This window comes from Cydia splendana, chromosome 12 (assembly GCF_910591565.1).
Source record: "Cydia splendana chromosome 12, ilCydSple1.2, whole genome shotgun sequence".
In the NCBI taxonomy this organism is placed as follows: Eukaryota; Metazoa; Arthropoda; class Insecta; order Lepidoptera; family Tortricidae; genus Cydia; species Cydia splendana.
Window position 1 is genome coordinate 10,942,504 of NC_085971.1, and position 21,174 is coordinate 10,963,677.

Below are 21,174 nucleotides of genomic sequence, written 5' to 3' on the forward strand. Positions count from 1 at the left end.
TATGAATTCTTTGGGATCTAGAGTCGCTCGCTCGCTCGACGACAGTTCGGAACTTGAAATTATTGTTTTATAAGCTGTTTTTCGGGACAATGTTCACTTTGTCGGGAATCGGGAACACATCCTAAAAATCGGGAGAATCCCGCCAAATCCCGACCATCTGGCAACCCTAGGCGCGTCTCGTGGCTCGCCTCGAGTGGCCTTGAGCGCATTAGCCCGTCGAGCTAATGATTACACTCTCGCCTCGTGGCTCGGCTCGAGGCTCGTCTCATGGCTCGTAAGCTCGTCGAGCTAATATATTTTAAACACTAACGGCACGGCATAAAGTTTATAATCGAATGACAAACCGAACGCGAGTGTGAACGCAAGCGCGCGTCCCGCGCGAGCCCCTTTGGCTTGTGCCCAGAAAAAACCTAGTGATGGGTCAAATCGAAAAATTTTCAAACCGAATAAGTCGACTCCGATTTAAACCCAAATCGGTTTGCAAACCGATTTGGCCAAGTCGATTTAACTTCTATTTTTTTATTATCAGTAGTTCAAACCGCTCCGTAGTCGCTTAGTTTTGAGTTGAAGAAATCGAATTGTAAATTTTACGGTTTGTTCGACCCTTAGAATTCTTAGAATAACACGACAGCAAAAACTTTTGACTTAAAACTTTTGTAATATTTTTTTACTTTCCGTTGCGCGGTAGATCAAAATGTCATTAATTGCTAAACATAAAACGGGAAAGCACTATACGAGCAAGCTGGAAAGAGCGTGCGGTCTCGTGCGATTCCGTGAGTCATTGCCGCGAATTCGTTCAGTTAGCAAATCGACGCGGCGCAAAACTGGCAAACCGATCCAAGTAAACCGCCAAATCGATCTCTTTAAGCCTATGCGAAATTGAACCTTAGTACTTGAACCATAAGTTTCATTTTAGTTTACCTGTAGATACCAAGTTTTGACTTGACTCGACTCAATAATGACGGCAAAGTGCATGCCAACATTTTTCTTCGTGGTTTGAAGTCGATTCGTGTACATTTTATGCCTCAATATGTCCAACGAAAGTGACGCAGCAACAAATCGGAAAGGGTGCGCTTAGAGCGGGTGAACGTATCTTAAGTCGATTTACGGAACACTCGAGTCGATTTAGTCGACTTCAGACCTAAATCGGTTTGAACCGATTTGTGAAGTCGAATCGTAACATCGCTAAGAAAACCGCTCCTCCACGCGAGCCAGGCGAGCGCGAGCCGAGCCACGAGACGAGCCGCGAGCCCACCGCTTACACTCGCGTCTCTTGGCGCGTCTCGCGGCTCGTCTCGTGGCTCGCGCGAGAGTCTAAGCCGGCTATAACGTTTAACATTTCATTCATTCATTCGTGATAATCGTGATCGTGAAAACGTGAATCTTAATTAAAAATATACTTGTTTTAAAATTCTGGACCTGTAAAGGTTTGTTGGAATTTTATTACGTCGCAAGGAGACGCGATCACTGGTAAATTCGTTAATCGCTTCCGTGAATTCTTTGTACGTTCGTTTTAAGTTAAGTAATCTGTCGCCATTTTGTGTGAAGTCGTTGAGGATTATTGTATCGTCATTCGTCTGTGAATATAACCACATGAATTAGATTATCTTACGAGATGGCTGAGAATACATCAAAGGATCCTCCTTTACAAACGATGAATGGTATGCCACCAAATCATAATCCTTGGATGTATGGTCTGTATCAGCAATACAACGGCTATAATGGTGGTGTGTACCCGCCTTATTACAACCAGTACTTCAATCAAATGGGTCATAATCCGGGTCTGGCTAATAATGCAGTCCACCAGTTTCAACAAAATAACGACGTGAAGCCGGATTTTGGCCGTCAGCAGCAATTTCCGCTTAAGACACCTGCCCAACCAACTCCTTTGTTGGGCATGTCACCTCTTGACACAAGTCGTCCTTTCTTCAATCAATCTCCCATCAGGTTTAACCTGAATGGTAACCGGAAAACTGCACCCATCCCTCCTAATGAAAACCCTCTTCTGGGTAACAACGGAGGATCAAAGAAAAAACGGAAGAAGGATAATAGACTAAATTATGATAGCATTGATGCTTTTCCGAGTTCAATGCTACCTCCTCTGCCAGACCATCCTCCCCCACTACCACCTTGTCCTCCACCAGATACTCCTAAGCCACCTCCTCCTCCACCATTAGATATTCCTATGCCTCCTCCCCTTCTCACTGATGACATCCCTGAGCCAGCAGGTGAACCACAAAATCATTCTGAACCATTTAAGCATCAGGAACCCGATCAAGAGGAAGTATCTGAAACTTCAGATTTATTAAAGTCCTCTTCTATTTGTCAGTCTTCAGCAGGATCATGGCCAGAAAGCCTGGAGAGATATATCAAAAGATGCTATGAGAAATGCAAATCAGGCCTTGACCGTGACCAAATAGATATTTGCTTGAAGGGCCGTATCACTGCAGCAGCTAATAAGGATGAGATTTGGTCTAGGAATTGGGACGAAGAGCCAATTCCTAGTGTGCACAGTGAACGCAATAACTTATCTGTTAAGCCGGTTCATGGTACATTATCACTGTATCAAAAACTTGAAAATGTACCTGAACCAACTAAGGGAAAATCTAGCTTGGGGGGACGTTTTTCGGGTCATAAAAATTCGCCTCAAAGAAGGCGACGACAACATTCTAGGAGTAGGTCTAGATCTAGGAGCCCATCTAGGAAAAGACACAGGTAAAAAAAATACCATTACTTATTTTGCTATTTTTGATTATTTGGTGTGATTCTGACCATACATTTTATTTCAGTACATCTTCTGCATCAGGTGATGAGGTAGAGGAAAAAAGAAACTATAAGGGTAAATCCCGACAAAAAATTAAGGATAGGTTGTCATTTGATCATAAGAAACAGGAAAAAAATAATAAAAATCAAAAAAAGAAACAAGCTTGTGGCCAGTTTCTTGTTGAAGATGTTCAAGTAAATGCTGAAAAACTTCTTAAAAGGGCAGAAAGGTTTGGAAATACTAGTGTGCCATCCATTGCTAGCTCTGTACAGGTAAGTTCTAGGAGAGCAGAGCCGTCTGTCAACCGATCCATCATCCAGGACAATGAAGGAGACTATGAAATCAATAACATGCATATTGTGGGGACCTGCACAGATATTGAGAAATCATTCCTGAGATTAACAAAAGCCCCTGAGGCCTGTGAAGTGAGACCAGTATCTGTGTTAAGGACTTCTTTAAAAAATGTGAAAGAGCGGTGGATAGATAAACAGGACTACAGATATGCTTGTGATCAATTGAAATCAATACGACAGGATTTAACGGTAAGTGTTTCTACCTCTAAATATGTTAACAATATTTGTATCTTTTCAGAGTTATAAAATTTGATTTTGACTTTCAGGTACAAGGAGTAAGAGATGGATTTACAATTGAAGTGTATGAGACACATGCAAGGATAGCATTAGAAAAGGGTGACCATGAAGAGTTTAATCAGTGTCAAACACAGCTCAAAATGCTCTACAGTGAATTACCCAACTGTAGAAATAATGCTCCTGAATTCACAGCATACCGGATACTGTATTACATCTTCACTAAAAACACCTTAGGTTAGTATTGAGTCACATACAATAATGCTTTTAATATAGAAAGTATAAATGAAATATTTACCAAAACTATTTTTTGCAGATTTAACTACAATATTCCAGTTTCTCTCAAAGGAGGACAGGTTGAATGAATGTGTTAAACATGCCTTAGACACCAGATGTGCATGGGCCACTGGAAACCTACACAAGTTCTTCTTGCTCTACAAAACAGCACCTTTGATGGCTGGGTACCTCATGGACTGGTTTGTGGAGAGAGAAAGGAAGCAGTATCTCAAATACATCATCAAGTCGTATGTTTTTTCTATACATTTTTTATATTTTAGTTGGTGTGGTAGCACTGTCATTATCACTGGGTTATTTGCAGCTCTTACCACTAAGTTATTGCCACTTGTAACAGCTGGGAATTTTTTAACACCACCACTGAAGTGAAATGGTGGTGACCACTGGGAATTCTTAGTTGTTAATAATGGCAACAACTTTGTGGTAACAGGTGAGAATAACGCTTATCACTGCATATCTTTTTATCCTTGCATGGTCACTTTCTTATTAATGTATGTGTATAATATGACTTTAAATCACTACTTTGAGCATTTCTTTGAGTGTTCCATATTTTTCTAGTCATCTACTTAGCTCCCAACTAATATGTCGAAATGCTTTAGTGAACTAATGAATATGATATGAATTTGACCCTTCGTTTCGGCAGGACTTAAAAATAACACAAATCTGCTGAGAACATGGCAAAATGTACACTTTTTTTCAAAATGCTCATTTTCATCATCATAGTGTGATTCTGATTAAACACGGACACCATTACATGTTCTACCATAGTTAGCAGAAACATATCGCTACCGCGAAATTTAACCCTTAAATGCATAGTGTAGGATGCAGCCTACACATCATAAACATAAAATTTTATGCATAATTAGTCAAATTATATTTGTTCCTGTATATTATTTCAACAGTTAAACTAATCCATTTTCCGAATTTGTACTTAAATTTACGCATTATTTTAATTTATAAAAATTACATTTGTTTTAAGACGAAATGTCGGAAAACTTGGAAAAACCGGTAGGTGATGATTTTTAGTGTGTGATTTAGGGCAGATTTTTCGGGGTTTGTAATTACATATTTTATATTTAAAAACTTTATCATAGGAATATCACAAATAGTGTACCTTTCTGATGGCAGTAAGATTTTTCTATATCTCTTACTAATAATTATATATTTATATAAATATGATTTAGCCTATGCAACTTCTAACACTGATTTCGCAGTGAAAATCGATGTTATATTTTTTTTACAATTTTTCCTTGAAACAGCAAAGAATTATATGATACATATATTAATTTCGGGCAAAAAGAAAAAAAATCATGCATTTAAGGGTTAAATATTCGGTCGGATGCCAATAGACAATTTCGCTGAAGCCCCCTGAAGTATCGTGTATCATCCCACTCACTGTGGTAGGTCGGTGTCAGTGTTAAATCGTTTTAAAGATATAAGTAACTCATATGACAGATACGGAAATTGGAATAGCGGATTAAATTCGGGTTTTTGTAGTTTGTATATTAAATAATCTGATCTAACCAATTCGCTTGTTTTGAACATACCAATGATAACATCAAGATGATGGAGGTGCCACGGGATCTTGGTTTGACATCATAAGCATACGATCAAAATCGTCCACAATATCAGACATCGTGTGATATCAAACAAAAATGATCCTACTAAGAATAATGGTGATACTAAACTCATAAATAGGTATTCAAATCATTATAGCATAGTATATTTACAATATTATGTTTAATGATATTTAGTTAGTTGCACACTCTGCACTTCATTTGGTAAAGCCCCCTTTTTTCGCATTTCGGAAAAGAGACTTAAAATGAGCCCATCAACGTGCTCACTACCGCTACTGGTAAATAATGGTGATTATTTAAATTTAACGATATATATTTAAAAAAGGGGGCCGCTATATTCTGTATTTCGTATTAAAGTACCCTTTGAATACATTATAATAGTATTCACATTGATGGGCTCTTTAACAGTATTTAGAACGAAAAATTACAAGCTTTTCTACGATACTTACAGTATTATCGCTTGGTGCTCCACTCGATATATCACGTAGACTCGCTTAAGGCAGGGATATCTAATAGAGGCTGGAACTTTTTATAGGTTTCCGTAGCCGAGGTGGAAAAAACAGAGGTTCCACCGCGAAAAACGGAAATCGTAATGTCGTTACCTGTCTCGTTATCGCTCTTGCATATACGAGCAATAAAGAGGCAGATAAAGGAATTTGGTATTGTATTTCTTTTTTCCGGTAGGGCATCACCATCTGATCCTTACTTTCGTCACGTGTGTCTGTATAGCGCAGCCATTTTGATCCGAAATGAAAAAGCTCTAACGTGTGGCACATTATTCATTAAAATGAAAAAGTTAATCGATTTCTTTTAAATAAGTTAATGTTTATGCAAATAATCGCTTAGAAGCTTATGTGGTCTCTCCCCGCTCTCTCGAAAAAAAAGGATTTTGGACATGATCCGTTGACCCGTTATCAAGTTTTCACAAAACTTCCCAAAAACAAGTGCTGCTAAGGGGCTATTCATAAATTACGTCATTTCAAATTAGGGGGGGGGGGGGTCTCGACATCGGATGATGGTAGCATGCCGTAGGAGGAAACGGGGTCATTCGAAACATGATTTTAGGGGGGGGGGGAGGTCAAAAACCGATGACGTAATTTATGGACAGCCCCTAAGATACGTCCTTTTGCTTGTACAGTTGCTATTTTTATTTATATCATATGATCTGTATTATAATGCGTGGTCAAAAACGCACTTGTTTGGTTTTACATCTGTTGCTCATTATGTTTAATATGTTATGTGCTTAATATGGATATAATGTTCTTCTTAGTAAGTAAGAGATTTGAATTGAAATTCAATATCGTAAACTCTGTCCATTGATGTTGATTGGGCAATCGAACAGTCATTTTGGTACCTTACCAGGTAATAAAAACAGAGTTTAGGATATCTTGAGTTTTGGACATACGGGACATATGACAATATTATGCACGATGACTCATGAATGATTCCTCTTGGTTTGGTTGGATATTCCAACGCTCTTTTATGTATTTGCAGCATGAACTGTATTATATATATGATACTGGATTTTAAAGATGATCGCCTTATAATCTTTACTTTTAGGCATGTGAAGAAAAGGTAAACAAAACCACGTGACTTGTCTATCAGTCTATGGTAATACATAGTACATTGTGCAACGAGGGGAGTAAGCGAGATATTGTAATCCAGGTCTATAATTCCCGACAGCCGCAGCATAGAAGGAACTAAAGACTCAAGGTTTACAATATTCTCACCCCCGGAGTTAACACACAATGTATTTCATCACACTTGCGAAGAAAAAACTAAATTTTAAGCGAAATAATGGGTTGTTACCACCAAGTTCTTACCAGTAGTAACCGCTGGGAATTTTTTTCCCACCTTTTACCACTGGTAACTACTGGGAAAAAAAATCCCACTAGTTACCACCAACACGGCTTGGTGGTAACTACTGGGAATTTTTATTCCCAGTAGTTACCACTGGTAAAATGTGGGAATTTTTTTTCCCAGTAGTTACCAGTTACCACCAAAATATTGTTAGAATTCAATACTAATAAAAACAGTATAAATAGTATAGTATAAATATAAATGTAGCGTGCTGTAATAAATAATTATGTGTCAGTTAGTGATTCAGTAAACTGCTTTAAAAGTGATCAAAAATATTAAAACAGTTTTACCGGTATAAGCCGAGGGTATAAGTGTAAACACTAAAGTCGAAGAGTCTCATTCTAGTTAAGTAGAAATTAACTTATTATCCGGATTAAATTTATCTTATTAATTACTGTAAATTGAATTACATATTTTTCAGATTTTTGCTCTTAGCCTGACGCCCTCTTGCCACTTCGTCGTACTCAATTCAAGGTTGTTTTATGTGATTTTAATTACTTACACGTTCTTCCAATAAACATGTTATCCAAAAGAATGAAAGTTAAATACAAAAAAAGAAGTGTACGAATAGTACCTGATGCCCCTCTGGTAGAGTGTTATTACCATCCCGCTAGTGTGGGTGTTTAAGCAATCGAGCCAACCAGCGTAACATGACCGAGCGATGTACTACCCGAGCGTAATTGGAATGCGAGCCTACGCTGGTTAGTCCGAGCAGTCAGCCCATCCGAAGCGCGCCCTAAGCGGTTTTAATAACAGCCATGCCGTTTACTTATTTAGCCCGACTACAAATTATGAATACCTACATATTCCAGCTCTGCGTCGTGTTATAATAGAACGAAATGAAGTAGCTGTAAATAAATAAACGAAATCAGTTCTGTCGGTTTTTGACTGATTTGTTTGTTCGTTTGTATAAATATGTAATTCAATTTACAGTTAATAAGATAAATTTAATCCGGATAATAAGTTAATTTCTACTTGACTAGAATGAGACTCTTCTATTTTAGTGTTTACACTTGTACCGGTAAAACTGTTTTAATATTATTGATCACTTTTAAAGCAGTTTACTGAATCACTAACTGACACAATTATTTATTACAGCACGCTACATTTATACTATACGATTTATACTGTTTTTAATAGACAATAACACAAACAACAATAATTCTAACAATATTTTGGTGGTAACTACTGGGAAAAAATACCCCACCTTTTACCAGTGGTAACTACTGGGAATAAAAATTCCCAGTCTAGTGGGATTTTTTTCCCCAGTAGTTACCAGTGGTAAAAGGTGGGGAAAAAAATCCCAGTAGTTACCACTGGTAAGAACTTGGTGGTAACTAGTGGGAATAATCCGAAATAATTATTAAATACGGTGACATTTCAAACATTCGTCCGCCATATTGTCATTTCTTGACAAGGCATTCAGCCTCGGTCGAAAATTGTGATTTTTTTTTTAAACGTCCATGAATTAAATTAATCAAATTGAATATTTTTAAACATAAACAAAAATATTAAATTATAAACGCCAGTATTTTAAAAGTAAAACTCCCTTAAAGCTTGACTTCGCAAAGTATTTTACTTACAACTTATTTGGTTCGTATGAATTAGTGACATAATTAAAAAAGAAAACTATAACTCCCTAGGGAGTTCACAATTCATAACTCCCGCGGGAACATTATATTAGGCCTTTACCCTTCAGTACACCTGCATGAAATAAGATCTTTTTCGAGCAAGTGTGATGAATAAATTATAACTATACCATAGATATATGATATGATTATTCAAGTGACAACTTGTTATATTTATGGTATTATAGCTTTGACTGAACGGACGACTCATGGTGTTTTGTTTTAGAGTCAGACCAAGCTAACTCGGCAGCGATTTTGATAGCACAGCCTGTGTTATTTTAATCGTCAAACTTCTATGAAATTAGGACGTTTAAATAAAACTTGCACCTTCTGTGCTATTAAAATCGCTGTCAACTTAGCTTGGTTTGACTATATTATCTTTTTAAAAACATAAAAATACGGACTACTGTGATCTGTTAAATTATCCAGTAAAATCTTGTCACTATAACTTAGTAAATAAAGGGTTTTTTCTTGGTAACACTAAAACCCTTGTTTTGCTAATTTACTCACGAATGCCCACTCCTTGTCTTTCTGTACTAAATGGTCAAACTTATTAGTATAGAAAAGTACACATGGGGTGTGCCTTCGCGAATGGAAATACATACATACAAATTAACAAAGACAATATAACTGTAGACGTTTACGGTCGAACATTACATCGTGGAGCGGATCTAGGTGCCGTACGGATTCCGTACAGAGATTACAGGGATCCGGGTTTTAAATTGAGATGACATAGCCAATGTTGCAACAACTTTTGACTACTGGCACAGAATGAATAATAGTACTAGGTACAGAAGACTCACTCTCTAACAAAGCGCGTCTGTTACGATCAGGACTAATATGGCGCGACAGCGCCACGCGCGGCTTATGGCTAGCCACCAAAATTGGTGTGGAACGGATGTACTTTTAGCTACCTGTAGCAAAGCGACGAAATCGCGGAGTGAGCCACGCCTGCTACTGGATGTCACAGGTGTCGACAGCGGCACAATGTCGATAGTTGGCGGTTGGCAGATAACGCAGTGTTGATATCTTAAGCTTACATTTTCCCGAGACTATTAGGGTTATCCCCCACCTCCCCACCTGTTATCACACAGTTGTTAACACTGGTAACAGCAGGGATTATTTTCATCTGTTACCACTGGGAACGTGAGATGAACTAGCCAAGGAAAGTATTTACCAGCAATAATTACTAATAATGTACCATTATTAGTAAGAGGGTTTTTTTTATATTTTAATACTTGGACAGGTGATTCAGCATAGAGACCGTCCGCGTTGGAGGTTCTGCCATCTTGTGGCCTGAATCTGAAAGATTAGAAACATAAACCTGTACATTGTCAAAGCAAGTGCTACCATGTACCGTTCTCGTACGTTTTCTTGTGCATAGTAGGTGCTGCCATCTTGTGGGCTTCATCGGAAGCATCAACTTCACATTTACGCCTCGCGCCAAAAATCTGACGGCTCCTATGCCCTATGCTGCCCCATATAGTTCATGCACGCTTCCGATAAGACTTAAGCCGTTCTGAAAATGCTTTTTTTTTTCTGGGAAAAGCTGGTCTAATCACATATTATCGAAGTAACTAAAAGCCCTAATGTTTGACAACCCAGTAACCACAAAACTTAAGTGTAGGTTGAGGTTAGACACATGTGATACGTCCCAAGTAGAAACTGCCCCACGATATGTTCTAAAACTGTATGTCTACTACAGTTATTTTGTCTTCAAACACGTCAATGAGCAAAGTGGCAAGGTTAACGCAAAGATCGACTATTTCGTGCCTTAAAAGTTTAAACGGGACACTTGACTAATGCTGCCTTTCCATTAGGCGGAAATGAGAGGTATCAACCAATAGCATTGGTTGTAATCGAGCCAAGCGAAGAGATGTGGATTACAACCAATGTTATCAGTTTATTCCTCTCATCTCCGCCAAAGTGGAAAGATCATGACCTCGCCACTGTATCTGTCACGTGTCATTAAAAAAAAAAATTCCGAACTCGCCAGCCAAGCTGGTTTGTTGTTAAATTTATGTTTTCTTATATGTGCAGCTACAGACAAAGCGTTCCTGTGGATTTCATCGTTCGGGAGCTGGCGTTTGAGTCGAGTTCCAAGGCCTTTGAGTTCTTGAATCAATTTTCTCTCATTTACACTGACTGCGATCAGACTCAAATAGATTGCAAGTCTAGCTTTCAAACTGTAGCGAGTATATAACATTTTGTTTTTGATAGCCGTCCTGTACTGATAGCGTGCTCCTGCGTGGTGATGTAGTCCATACCCACCTGGCGAAGGAGTTCAGCACGGCGGATGTAATCCTGAATCATGTTATTCACCTTAATTTTGATCAGCTTTACTAGGATGAGGCGGCAAAACAACTCACACACTACTTTAGTTATACAGCAGAAGAGAGATGAACTCAAGATTCAAGATGAGGACCTACATCGCTATGAAGATTCAAGATGAGGACCTACATGGCTATGAAGATTCAAGAAATTGTTATATGCGGAAAGTTTTGGTGTCTGAATGCAAACAATATAGTGCTGTTGAGTGACTTTTAAAAGCAAAGACTTTTCATGTTAATGATTAAAGGACTATTATGTGTTGTATTGTTTTGTCCTCAAGTTTTTTGTACATAATGTAAATTTTTTATGCTCCATTCCACTTTTAATTTTTTGTAAAAATAATACAATGCATGAATTCTGATTGTCGTCATATTTATGTGTTTATAATACATGATTCGTTTTAAAATAGTATTTTATTTCATAACTAAACATTATTTGTAGAACAACTGACGTGGCTAGTGCAATGGTTCGTAACTCGTATCCTTTCAGTGACAAGATGACAAGGGGCCACTCAACAATATCCTGTCAAAGGTATTGGAAGTGAATACCTTCTGACCGTTTTATTGATATATTCGCGGACCACTTCAGGTGCTTCCAGGGACTACCGGTTAAGAACCACTGCGCTAGTGTGAATAGATTAGATCACGTACAATTCTTACTGCCTAAAAATGGCACCAAATATTAATACACAAAGTTCAGCATCATAGAGAAATATGATGTAAGAGTAACTTAAGAGTGCTCACTCCATAACCAACCACAAATATAATAATAAGTAATAATTTATAAAAGTTAAATCTTATTACAAATATGTTTTCGCAAAGCTGGTTTAAAACTTATTATACATATGGGTTTTTATCTATGTACCTATGGAGTGAGCACTCTAAGCTTAATTCCCTATAAACAGGTTATTACCAGTTGTTAATAGCGGGTGCAATACACCGTAATATGGGGATTTTGTTTCTTACCTGGGGGCCTAGCCAAGATGACAATCGTTTGCAGAGAAACGAAACGGCACAATATGTCTATCGCACTAATATGGAAGAGTGATAGAGACAATAGCGGTTCGTTTTCTGCAAACAATTGTCATCTTGGCTAGGCCCCCTGTTAATTCTCCCACCCAGCCCAGCACACTACCTATAGTGTCATTCTATGGAACATGCTAACTATGTATACAAACCGCCATATTGAAATTGTCAAAGAATGATGAATTTACTATAAAGTTCGTTTTTTTAGCATTAGAAAGAACTCCACAGAAGCAATGCAGTTTTTATCAGGCTCTTTAATTGTTAATAATTATTGAATTATCTAATGTAGCATGGTCAATACATATAATTTACTTCAAATTATTACCGCTAAAAGTGCCGGATTTGGAACCACAAGCTTACTTCTGCGAAGTTCTTTCTAATGCTAAAAAAAACGAACTATAGTGACTTTTGTTTACATAGTTAGCAAGTTCCATTGACTGACACTTTATATACCGTTATGGTCATAAGCTGCCAGATGCAGCGGAACCCATATCTATAAAGCCCGACTCCCTGGGTAAGAACTTGGTGGTAACACTGGTAACTAGTAGGAATAACCCGACTCCCAGTTTAGTTATAAGTATACAAACTTCTGTGCAGGTTTTTAAAACTACCTCGTCAGTTGCGATGCTTCAATTGGTAAGTCATCAGTTTGTAATTAAATAAGCCTATTTATTCTTACCCATACCACAGAATAATTAATAGTACTACCGTACAGAAAGGAAACTTCCTACAAAAACGAAGTTTGACAGCGGTTCAGGGTCGAATCATGCTGGCCCTTTCTAATATATGGCACTATCCCTTTCGGCTATTTAGGGTTGTAAAAAATAAAGTGAATATCTTATCTGTGGTCGTGCACGCAAAAGGAAGTCAAGTGGTGCCAACCCTAATAATTGCTCGGAGCAATGCTGAGCCGAGCGGAGCCGAGTTTGACAGAAGTCAGGAGTTTCGCACCCCTGCCCATACCCATTAAAAATAGTTACCCATTATAATTTACAAGCTAGGTTAGGTATACTAGGTAGGTACTTCTATTCTAATACAATTAGGTACAATATTATATACACAAACATAACTTACAACTAGAGTTCTCGACTTCTCGTTTCTTTACAAGGGTACCTTGATAATTATGTGTCAGCGAAAAAGGTTTCGCCAACTTACCTATGTAATCAAAAATATAAAATAAAAGCTTTAATAATCAGATCTAAATACTGAAATTCAGATCTCATATAATTCTTTTATCATTTAGTGTTTGAATCACAGGTCTAGAATAATCACTACCTCTATCTAGAATAATGCTAACGCTTACATTGTATAAAGGTTTCAAGCTAACATGCTAAAATATAATTGGTGATTTTCGTTACAATTATCTACAGTGAATCGTATCACTAGCAAAAAGCAGCGCTTTGTAAGGGCTCGCGGAGGTTTTCTACCTTAACGTACCGAACCGGTTGCTGTCCGGTATGCCTGTCTGTTACAGCTTTTACTTTGTCCTTTAAAAACGTATCCAGACGACAAAATCAAATTGCCAATATCATCCACACGTAATATACAATTTCATAAGTGCATTACATCCTACACGGTCGCCCAGTACTTTTTGTAAGGAACCCAACTGGCTTTCCTACATAATGTTGGGTCAGCGAGCCAATGTTCTTGAATTTATTTTTGCATCCACTCCACACAATTGATCGAAAAACTATCCCGTCTGGACACCTACTGGCAGTAATCACGCTGCTCCGCACATAAACTAACACACACAGTTCCACTAGGTACAGCCAGGGTCCAGCATCAGCTCTATCTTGGGTACTGCTCTTCCAAGTTCTCATTAAGACGTGTCAGATGACCAAAACAGCGTGTGCCTATGTTGCACCAAACCTGAGTTCCACTAGGTACAGCCAGGGTTTAGCATAAGCTCTATCTTGGGTACTAATCTCCTAAGTGCTCATCAAGACGAGTCGGATGGCCAAAACAGCGTGTGCCTATGTTGCAACAAACCTGAGTTCCACTAGGTACTGCCAGGGTTCAGCATGGGTTCTATCTTGGGTACTGTTCTCCCAAGTGCTCATCATGACGAGTCGGATGTCCAAAATAGCGTGTGTCTATGTTGCATCAAACCTGATCGAGTTCCACTAGGTACAGCCAGGGTTCAGCATCAGCTCTATCTTGGGTACTACTTTCCTAAGTTCTCATCAAGACGAGTTGCATGACCAAAACAGCGTGTGCCTATGTTGTATAAAACCCGAGCTCCATTAGGCACTGTCAGGGTTCAGCATCAGCTATCTTGGGTACTGAAAGTACTGATCTACCCAGTGATCATCATGACGAGTCGGATATCCAAAACAGCGTGTGTCTATGTATGTTGCATCAAACCCGAGCTCCACTAGGTACTGCCAGGGTTCGGCATCGGCTCTATCTTGGGTACTACTCTCCTAAGTGCTCATCAAGATGAGTCGGATGACCAAACCATAATGTGCCTTTGTTACACCAAACCTGAGTTCTACTAGGTACTGCCAGGGTACTGGGTCATTTTGCTGAACTGCACGCCGACGTTTCGATTGGCGTGCAGTTCCCATACAAGTTGCAGTCGGGTTGTAGTCCGTCTGTATTGGCCCTAAGTCACTGAAGTTTGTATTAATTATGCTTATCTTTATTTATAATTTTAGCAGTTCCAAGCAATAGTAACACTAAAGGCGCCATTCATTAATTACGTAAGACAATTTTTGCCAGTTTTTGACCCCCTCCCACCCCTATGTAAGAAATAATAAGAATAGGCTGACCCCGTCCCACCAATATAATTTATTTTCAAAAAAATATTTTTATGAATGTTTATTTGTACCTGTACAAAGGTACTTGAGCTCGTTTAAGCTAACTCTGCACCGTGTTTGATAGCATAGAGTGTGGAAGTATTATTAAAGGTCATAATTTCATAGAAATTAAAAAAAAAATCGCATCTTTGTGATCTTGCTTAAGAACTATGAAAACCCCCTACCACCCCCTTGTAAGAAAAAATAAGATATGTTCGACCCCCCTCCACCCCAAAATCGTCTTACGTAATAAATTAATGGCGCCAAAACTGTATCTCGAACTGAAAATACCCGATTTAAGTTTGCTAACACAACATGACTGATCATCACATCGTCAGCGTCACAAAACATACGAGGAAATTGACCTCCGCAGTAAATATACAGCAAGATTGATTGTTCTAGTAGGTATTCACAAAAACTTAATTGCTAAAATGGGAATCAAACCAAGTGAAGCGAGGTGGGTTAAATCCAAAATTGTACCCACTTTGATATTCATCGTTGTTAATGGCGTAAGCGCCATCGACATTATTGAACTTGAAAACACCACATAGGTATCGTATTGTCTGAATACCCACAACACAAGCCTTCTTACTTACTCAATTTGTATAAGAATGTCCAATATTTATTTATTACTAACGCCATCTGTTAGAGAAAGAAATAATTAACATTAGCACGAATGTTAATTCATCATTTTGCCAACAGATGGCGCTAGTAGTAATACAAAGTGTTATTACTTTATTTTATTTTTTTAGGTTTATAAAATGATATTTTTATGTTTGATAACACATCTAGACATGAATTTAAATTACTATGTTAAATTTCAAACCTAACAGTGCAGTAGTTTTTCCGCAAAGTGTACCACAAGAATGCATAGTTCGTCGATTAGTGATAGGGCTCGCTTCGCTCGCCCTAATAAGATATATTTATTATGTTCATTTTGTTGAATTTGAAAATCAAGTAGCTAAATGGTTGTTTTTATGAACAAAAGTTATTTGGAATTGGCTGTTCCTGCCTCATGCTGCGAGTTCATCTGTGTGTACAGTGTGCATCAGAACAGCAGCAGCTATGTACCATTGGTAAGTATTTATTTCTTTTAGCCTTTACTCTTATGGGCAGGGCAGTCATTGAGAAGTAGTCTATAGAGTCTATCTACATCCTACCATAATGCTGTGATAACATGCAAGCAATGTTGGCTGACTGGCACCTAAAAGGTTTCTAAGTGGCAAGTGTGACAGACACATTAGAAACATAGTAGTGTTAATGCCACATAAAAGAGCCAAAAATAGGCCCTCTAAATAATACTTATTGGAATGTAATTATCATTAACAACCCTGAAATCTGCTTAAAAGTGGGGCAGACACACTTTGCCAGCAAAGAGCTCGGATATTACTGTTATCCACAGTGAGAGAACAAATAATATGTAAGATATTCCCACTTGATGGCTGTTTGGCAGTTGATATGGCTGGCCTCCAATCTCATCAACATGGAATCCCATCGGGAAAATGACTGCAGCCAAGCAGAAAACTACCACTGAAAGTAATGAAAATTACATGTTAATTTTATATATTACTTTTCAAGGACCAACTTGGAAATTGCTCCACTGGCAAATGGTCAGTTCATGATGAATGCTAATAGCTGCATAATGCTTAACCTTTTGTAAACTACTGTCAATACTTGCTACTGAAATAATGAAGTTTTAGAAATCCAAATAGGATCTGCATTATCCTAGCCATAAGAAAGGTTACAAGTTGACTATCATTGATATGACATTGTAGTAACCAAACAAATAATCTGAATTTAATACATCAACACCTTTTTACAATTTGGCTTTCAAGTTAAATATTTTGTGAAGGGAGGAATATAGAGGTTTATATATACTTACTTGCAGCAAAGCCCACCCATCTTGCATAAGGGATAACATTACGATCAAAGTGACTTGATGCCAAGAGTATCACTGTTGTTGTGATGCATATACATCCAATAAAGATGCAAATAAGGGCCAGTAGCCATTCAGGTTGTAGGTCTGGAGTGAAGCACACCTGTGGTCTGTTATATAGTGTAATACAGGACCACATGAGCCCTAGTCGAGTATCCCCTACAAAAAACAAAGTGGATTACATTTCCAACAAGAATTAACTACGGATTCAGATGTCGCATCCGCGGTAAAATGATGAATAATTCCAAGGTTATTGTTATTGTCGACGCAAAGTACAATGTGAATATCAATTTTTACCTCCAACATCGGTAATTATCCAGTCGGGCATGGCAAGGCTAACTATTGCAAACACATCAGCTGCCATGAACAGTGTCCCAGATATCACTGTTAGTTTATCCATATTGACACAGTAATCCTATGTTAATATTAATCAATAATTTATGTGGCACAAATCATACGTCTATAATTATAATATATTATTTTGTTATAGGATTCACAAAACCCATCAGCCCATCACAAACAAAAGTGACAAAAGTATTGACAATTTGACACTACTGACTGACAGTGACACTGACAGATTCCAGTATTACCAGCGCTATAATAGATAATTATAGATGGTCAAGCAAATCTTGTCAGTAGAAAAAGGCGCGAAATTCAAATTTTCTATGAGACGATATCCCTTGGCGCCTACATTTTTCAAATTTGCCGCCTTTTTCTACTGACAAGATCTGCTTGACCATCTATAGATAGTCTGGCAAACCCAGTCATTAAATACGAACAAAAAAAAAGTTTTGATAGCTATACTTGGTCAAGCAGATCTTGTCAGTAGAAAAAGGCGGCAAATTTGAAAAATGTAGGCGCGAAGGGATATCGTCCCATAGAAAATTTGAATTTCGCGCCTTTTTTTACTGACAAGATTTGCTTGACCGTCTATATTACCGTCGGGAGAAGGCGACAAATTAAAAAAAATTGGAGGCGCGATGGATCGACCGCTCATGTTAAAATTAAAAATCACGCCTTTTTCTACGGACAAAGTGGGTTTGCCAGAGTATATAGTTTGGCCAGGGACTGTCTCATTTCAAACATATGATAATCATACTGTCTTTTTCTTACGTCAGTACTAGCACTAAAAAAGAGGATGTTTTTAGGGTTCCGTACCCAAAGGGTAAAACGGGACCCTATTACTAAGACTTCGCTGTCCGTCCGTCCGTCCGTCCGTCCGTCCGTCCGTCTGTCACCAGGCTGTATCTCACGAACCGTGATAGCTAGACAGTTGAAATTTTCACAGATGATGTATTTCTGTTGCCGCTATAACAACAAATACTAAAAACAGAATAAAATAAAGATTTAAATGGGGCTCCCATACAACAAACGTGATTTTTTACCAAAGTTAAGCAACGTCGGGAGTGGTCAGTACTTGGATGGGTGACCGTTTTTTTTTGCTTTTTTTTTCGTTTTTTTTTTTGCATTATGGTACGGAACCCTTCGTGCGCGAGTCCGACTCGCACTTGCCCGGTTTTTTCTTCTGTTTAACACTACCAAGAACCGCACCAGCCAGACACCGCAGACGCATACTACTACAGACATCTAGTGAGGAGTAGAAGCACTTATAATTTTCACACAGCGATACTCAGCGATTGATATTCCGTCGCTGGCGATACCACTAATGTTAGCGACCTTCAACGACGAGTGGCGAAGTAGTAAGTACGTACCCCAAACAGTAGTATAATATATAGGACCCCAATATCAGATCCGCCGAGCGCCGACTGCAATTTGTTTTAATATACTTATTCCGTCGTTTGCCAATTGTTGTCTGTTTTTTGTTTTGTGTCTTACACTAGGTAGTATTATCACCACTAAAAGGATTCTAGTTACTAATCAAAGAGAATAATAGAGACGGATTGTCAAAGTAAATTATGTAGCCACTGTAAATTTACTGCCATCTTTCGACAGAACATAAAACTGTTAGAACGCCATTTGACTTTGATCCTTATTCTTTCAGTGATATGTGTTAACTTATTAAATATTAATATTCACGCCATCTACTCGACTATAGGCCAAAGGTATGGTTCCATGTTTTCGAGCGATGGCGCCACACCTTCAGCCTATGCTCGAGTAGATGGCGTGAATATTAATATTTAAAAAGTTAACACATATCAGTTAAAGAATAAGGATCAAAATCAAATGGCGTTCAAACAGGTTTCATCTTCTGTCGAAAGATGGCAGTTAATGAACTGTAGCTACATAATTTACCATGACAGTAACTCTCCTAGTATACTGCATTGGCAGTTGGTTTGTCAAACTATAGTTTACCAATCGCACGCTAGATGGCAGTGTTCCGTGTAGTAAAAATCCTGCATCACGAAAGGTTTCCGGCATATACTAAATTAACGCGTAATAAAGCCCCCCATTCATACTCCTACCTTGTAGTCCGCCTCGCAGGACTACGGAGCAAGAAATAGCTCACACACGGTACTGTTTTGCCGTCCATCACCAGTACTGCTTCGTTTCTCACAAGTGTCGGTCTACTTACTCTTGAAAATGTTACGTGCAATTTAAAAAAAAGAAAATAGCTCTTCTGCTATGTATTTTCTTGTTATTGGATAAAAATAAAAAAGAGTGTGGGAAAAGAAACTGCTAAAAATTCGCCAGAGAGCGTTATAGTTCTTAAGTATTGGTAATAATTGTTGCAATGCCTATTCCTCCATTGTTTGTTGGAGTGATTGGGTGATTTCTGGTCCCAAAAACAGCTATTTTCTTTATACATTTCAAAAAAATGGCACGCACTGTTATTATACGTGAAACACGGTAGTCCGCAACGTAGGACGACCACCCACACACAATCCTACGCGGCGGACTACAGCGGTGGGCGGGGCTTGCAGGATTTGTAGGACCCAAGAGGCATCCTACTTGGGTGTTGTGGGACGGCACGTAGTCCGCGACCCCCATACACAATCCTACCCAATGAGGCGGACTACGAGGCGGACTACAAGCACAGAAGAAATAAAAGTACTACCGTACAGAAAGGACACTTCCTACAAACCCGAAGTTTGACAGCGGTTCAGGATCGAATCATGCTATCCCTTTCTAATATATGGCACTATCCCTTTCGGCTATTTAGGGTTGTCAAAATACAAGTGATTATCTTATCTGTGGTCGTGCACGCAAAAGGAAGTCAAGTGGTGCCAACCCTAATAATTACTCGGAGCAATGCTGAGCCGAACGGAGCCGAGTTCGACCAAAGTCAGGAGTGTCTCCCCACTGCTACAAGGTAGGAGTGTGAATGGGGGGCTTAAGTACTAGACCGCCAATCTTCTTGACCAACGCGTAACCAAATCGCTGCTTATTTTCGTAGTCGACATCTAGTGTCAAGTAGCGGATTTGTGCAGTATTGACATAGTACTTGACCATAAACTGATGTACATTCTGACATCAAAAAAAATCACTTATTTTCTATCTGTCGTGGCCGCTTTTTTGACTGAGCGAAGCGAGGGTCTCCGTTTCTGTTTGGTCAAGATTGCTTCTGCCCGTATGTTGTCCTCTACATATCGCATTTCTCAATTGATTTTTATAGATCTTTGTGAGTAAGTGGGGTATATTAAAAAAATATTTTGGAAAAATACATTACGATACACGTGCGAAAAGTACGAAATTCGCAACGAGTGGTGATAAATTGAAACACGACCGAAGGGAGTGTTTAAATCGACACGAGTTGCGAATTACCTTTTCTTAAGTGTTTTGTACAACGTTTTACAGTACATATGGCCCTTTAAATTTGTGACATAGGCACGTATTGTCCTTAATCCATCCAATCCAAAATGATTGAGCCATGTGGGTTCAAGAGGTCTACAACTCATAGAGCCATGCATTAGGTCTAGTAGTAGTGTGCTGATGGGAAAGAAATTTCTAGCTATTATAGTTAGGTAGGGCTATTCCCATCTGTTACCACTAAGTTGTTACCGCTGGTAGCATTTTGCTGGTTTTTTCTTCAAACTCCAAATTAGAATAGATTTATAGAATCTCTGGCTTTATTGGGATTGAAAATGAGCACTAGCAGCATAGACTGACTTTTGATCTCTTGTTACACATATAACTACTGGCTCTGTGAGCTATATAGAGACCTCGCGGACCCCCATGGCTCTGTCATTTTGAAAAGTTTTCGAAAACTGAATCGACAAAAAAAATGACTTAATCATCGAACCTGTTCACAAAATTCCACGAGAATCGGTTGAAAAATGCGACTTTTAGAAGAGAACATCCAAACATATTTACGAAAGCATTTATGTCTAAGCTGAAACGTAGACCTTCGCTAACGCTTGGGCAATTAGGCAAGTAAATATTTAAAAACAGTCAAATCAAATAAAATGCTCATGT

At 38.5% G+C, this 21,174-nt stretch overlaps 2 protein-coding genes across 2 annotated transcripts; one reads left to right on the plus strand and one right to left on the minus strand.

Annotated features, from left to right (window-relative positions):
* Positions 1 to 1,354: 1,354 nt before the first annotated feature.
* On the plus strand, positions 1,355 to 11,157 carry LOC134795471 (leukocyte receptor cluster member 8 homolog). The gene is made up of 5 exons (XM_063767320.1): positions 1,355 to 2,715; positions 2,790 to 3,306; positions 3,384 to 3,588; positions 3,668 to 3,875; positions 10,751 to 11,157. Exons 1-5 carry the CDS (start codon positions 1,616 to 1,618, stop codon positions 10,911 to 10,913), a joined length of 2,193 nt encoding a protein of 730 aa, XP_063623390.1. The 5' UTR covers positions 1,355 to 1,615; the 3' UTR covers positions 10,914 to 11,157.
* Positions 11,158 to 15,782: 4,625 nt separating this feature from the next.
* Positions 15,783 to 17,317, minus strand: LOC134795806 (uncharacterized protein C16orf52 homolog A). The gene is made up of 3 exons (XM_063767738.1): positions 17,098 to 17,317; positions 16,747 to 16,959; positions 15,783 to 16,394 (listed from the first exon to the last, which is right to left on the minus strand). The coding sequence occupies exons 1-3, from the start codon at positions 17,198 to 17,200 to the stop codon at positions 16,207 to 16,209; spliced, it is 504 nt and encodes a 167-aa protein (XP_063623808.1). The 5' UTR covers positions 17,201 to 17,317; the 3' UTR covers positions 15,783 to 16,206.
* Between the last annotated feature and the right edge of the window lie 3,857 nt (positions 17,318 to 21,174).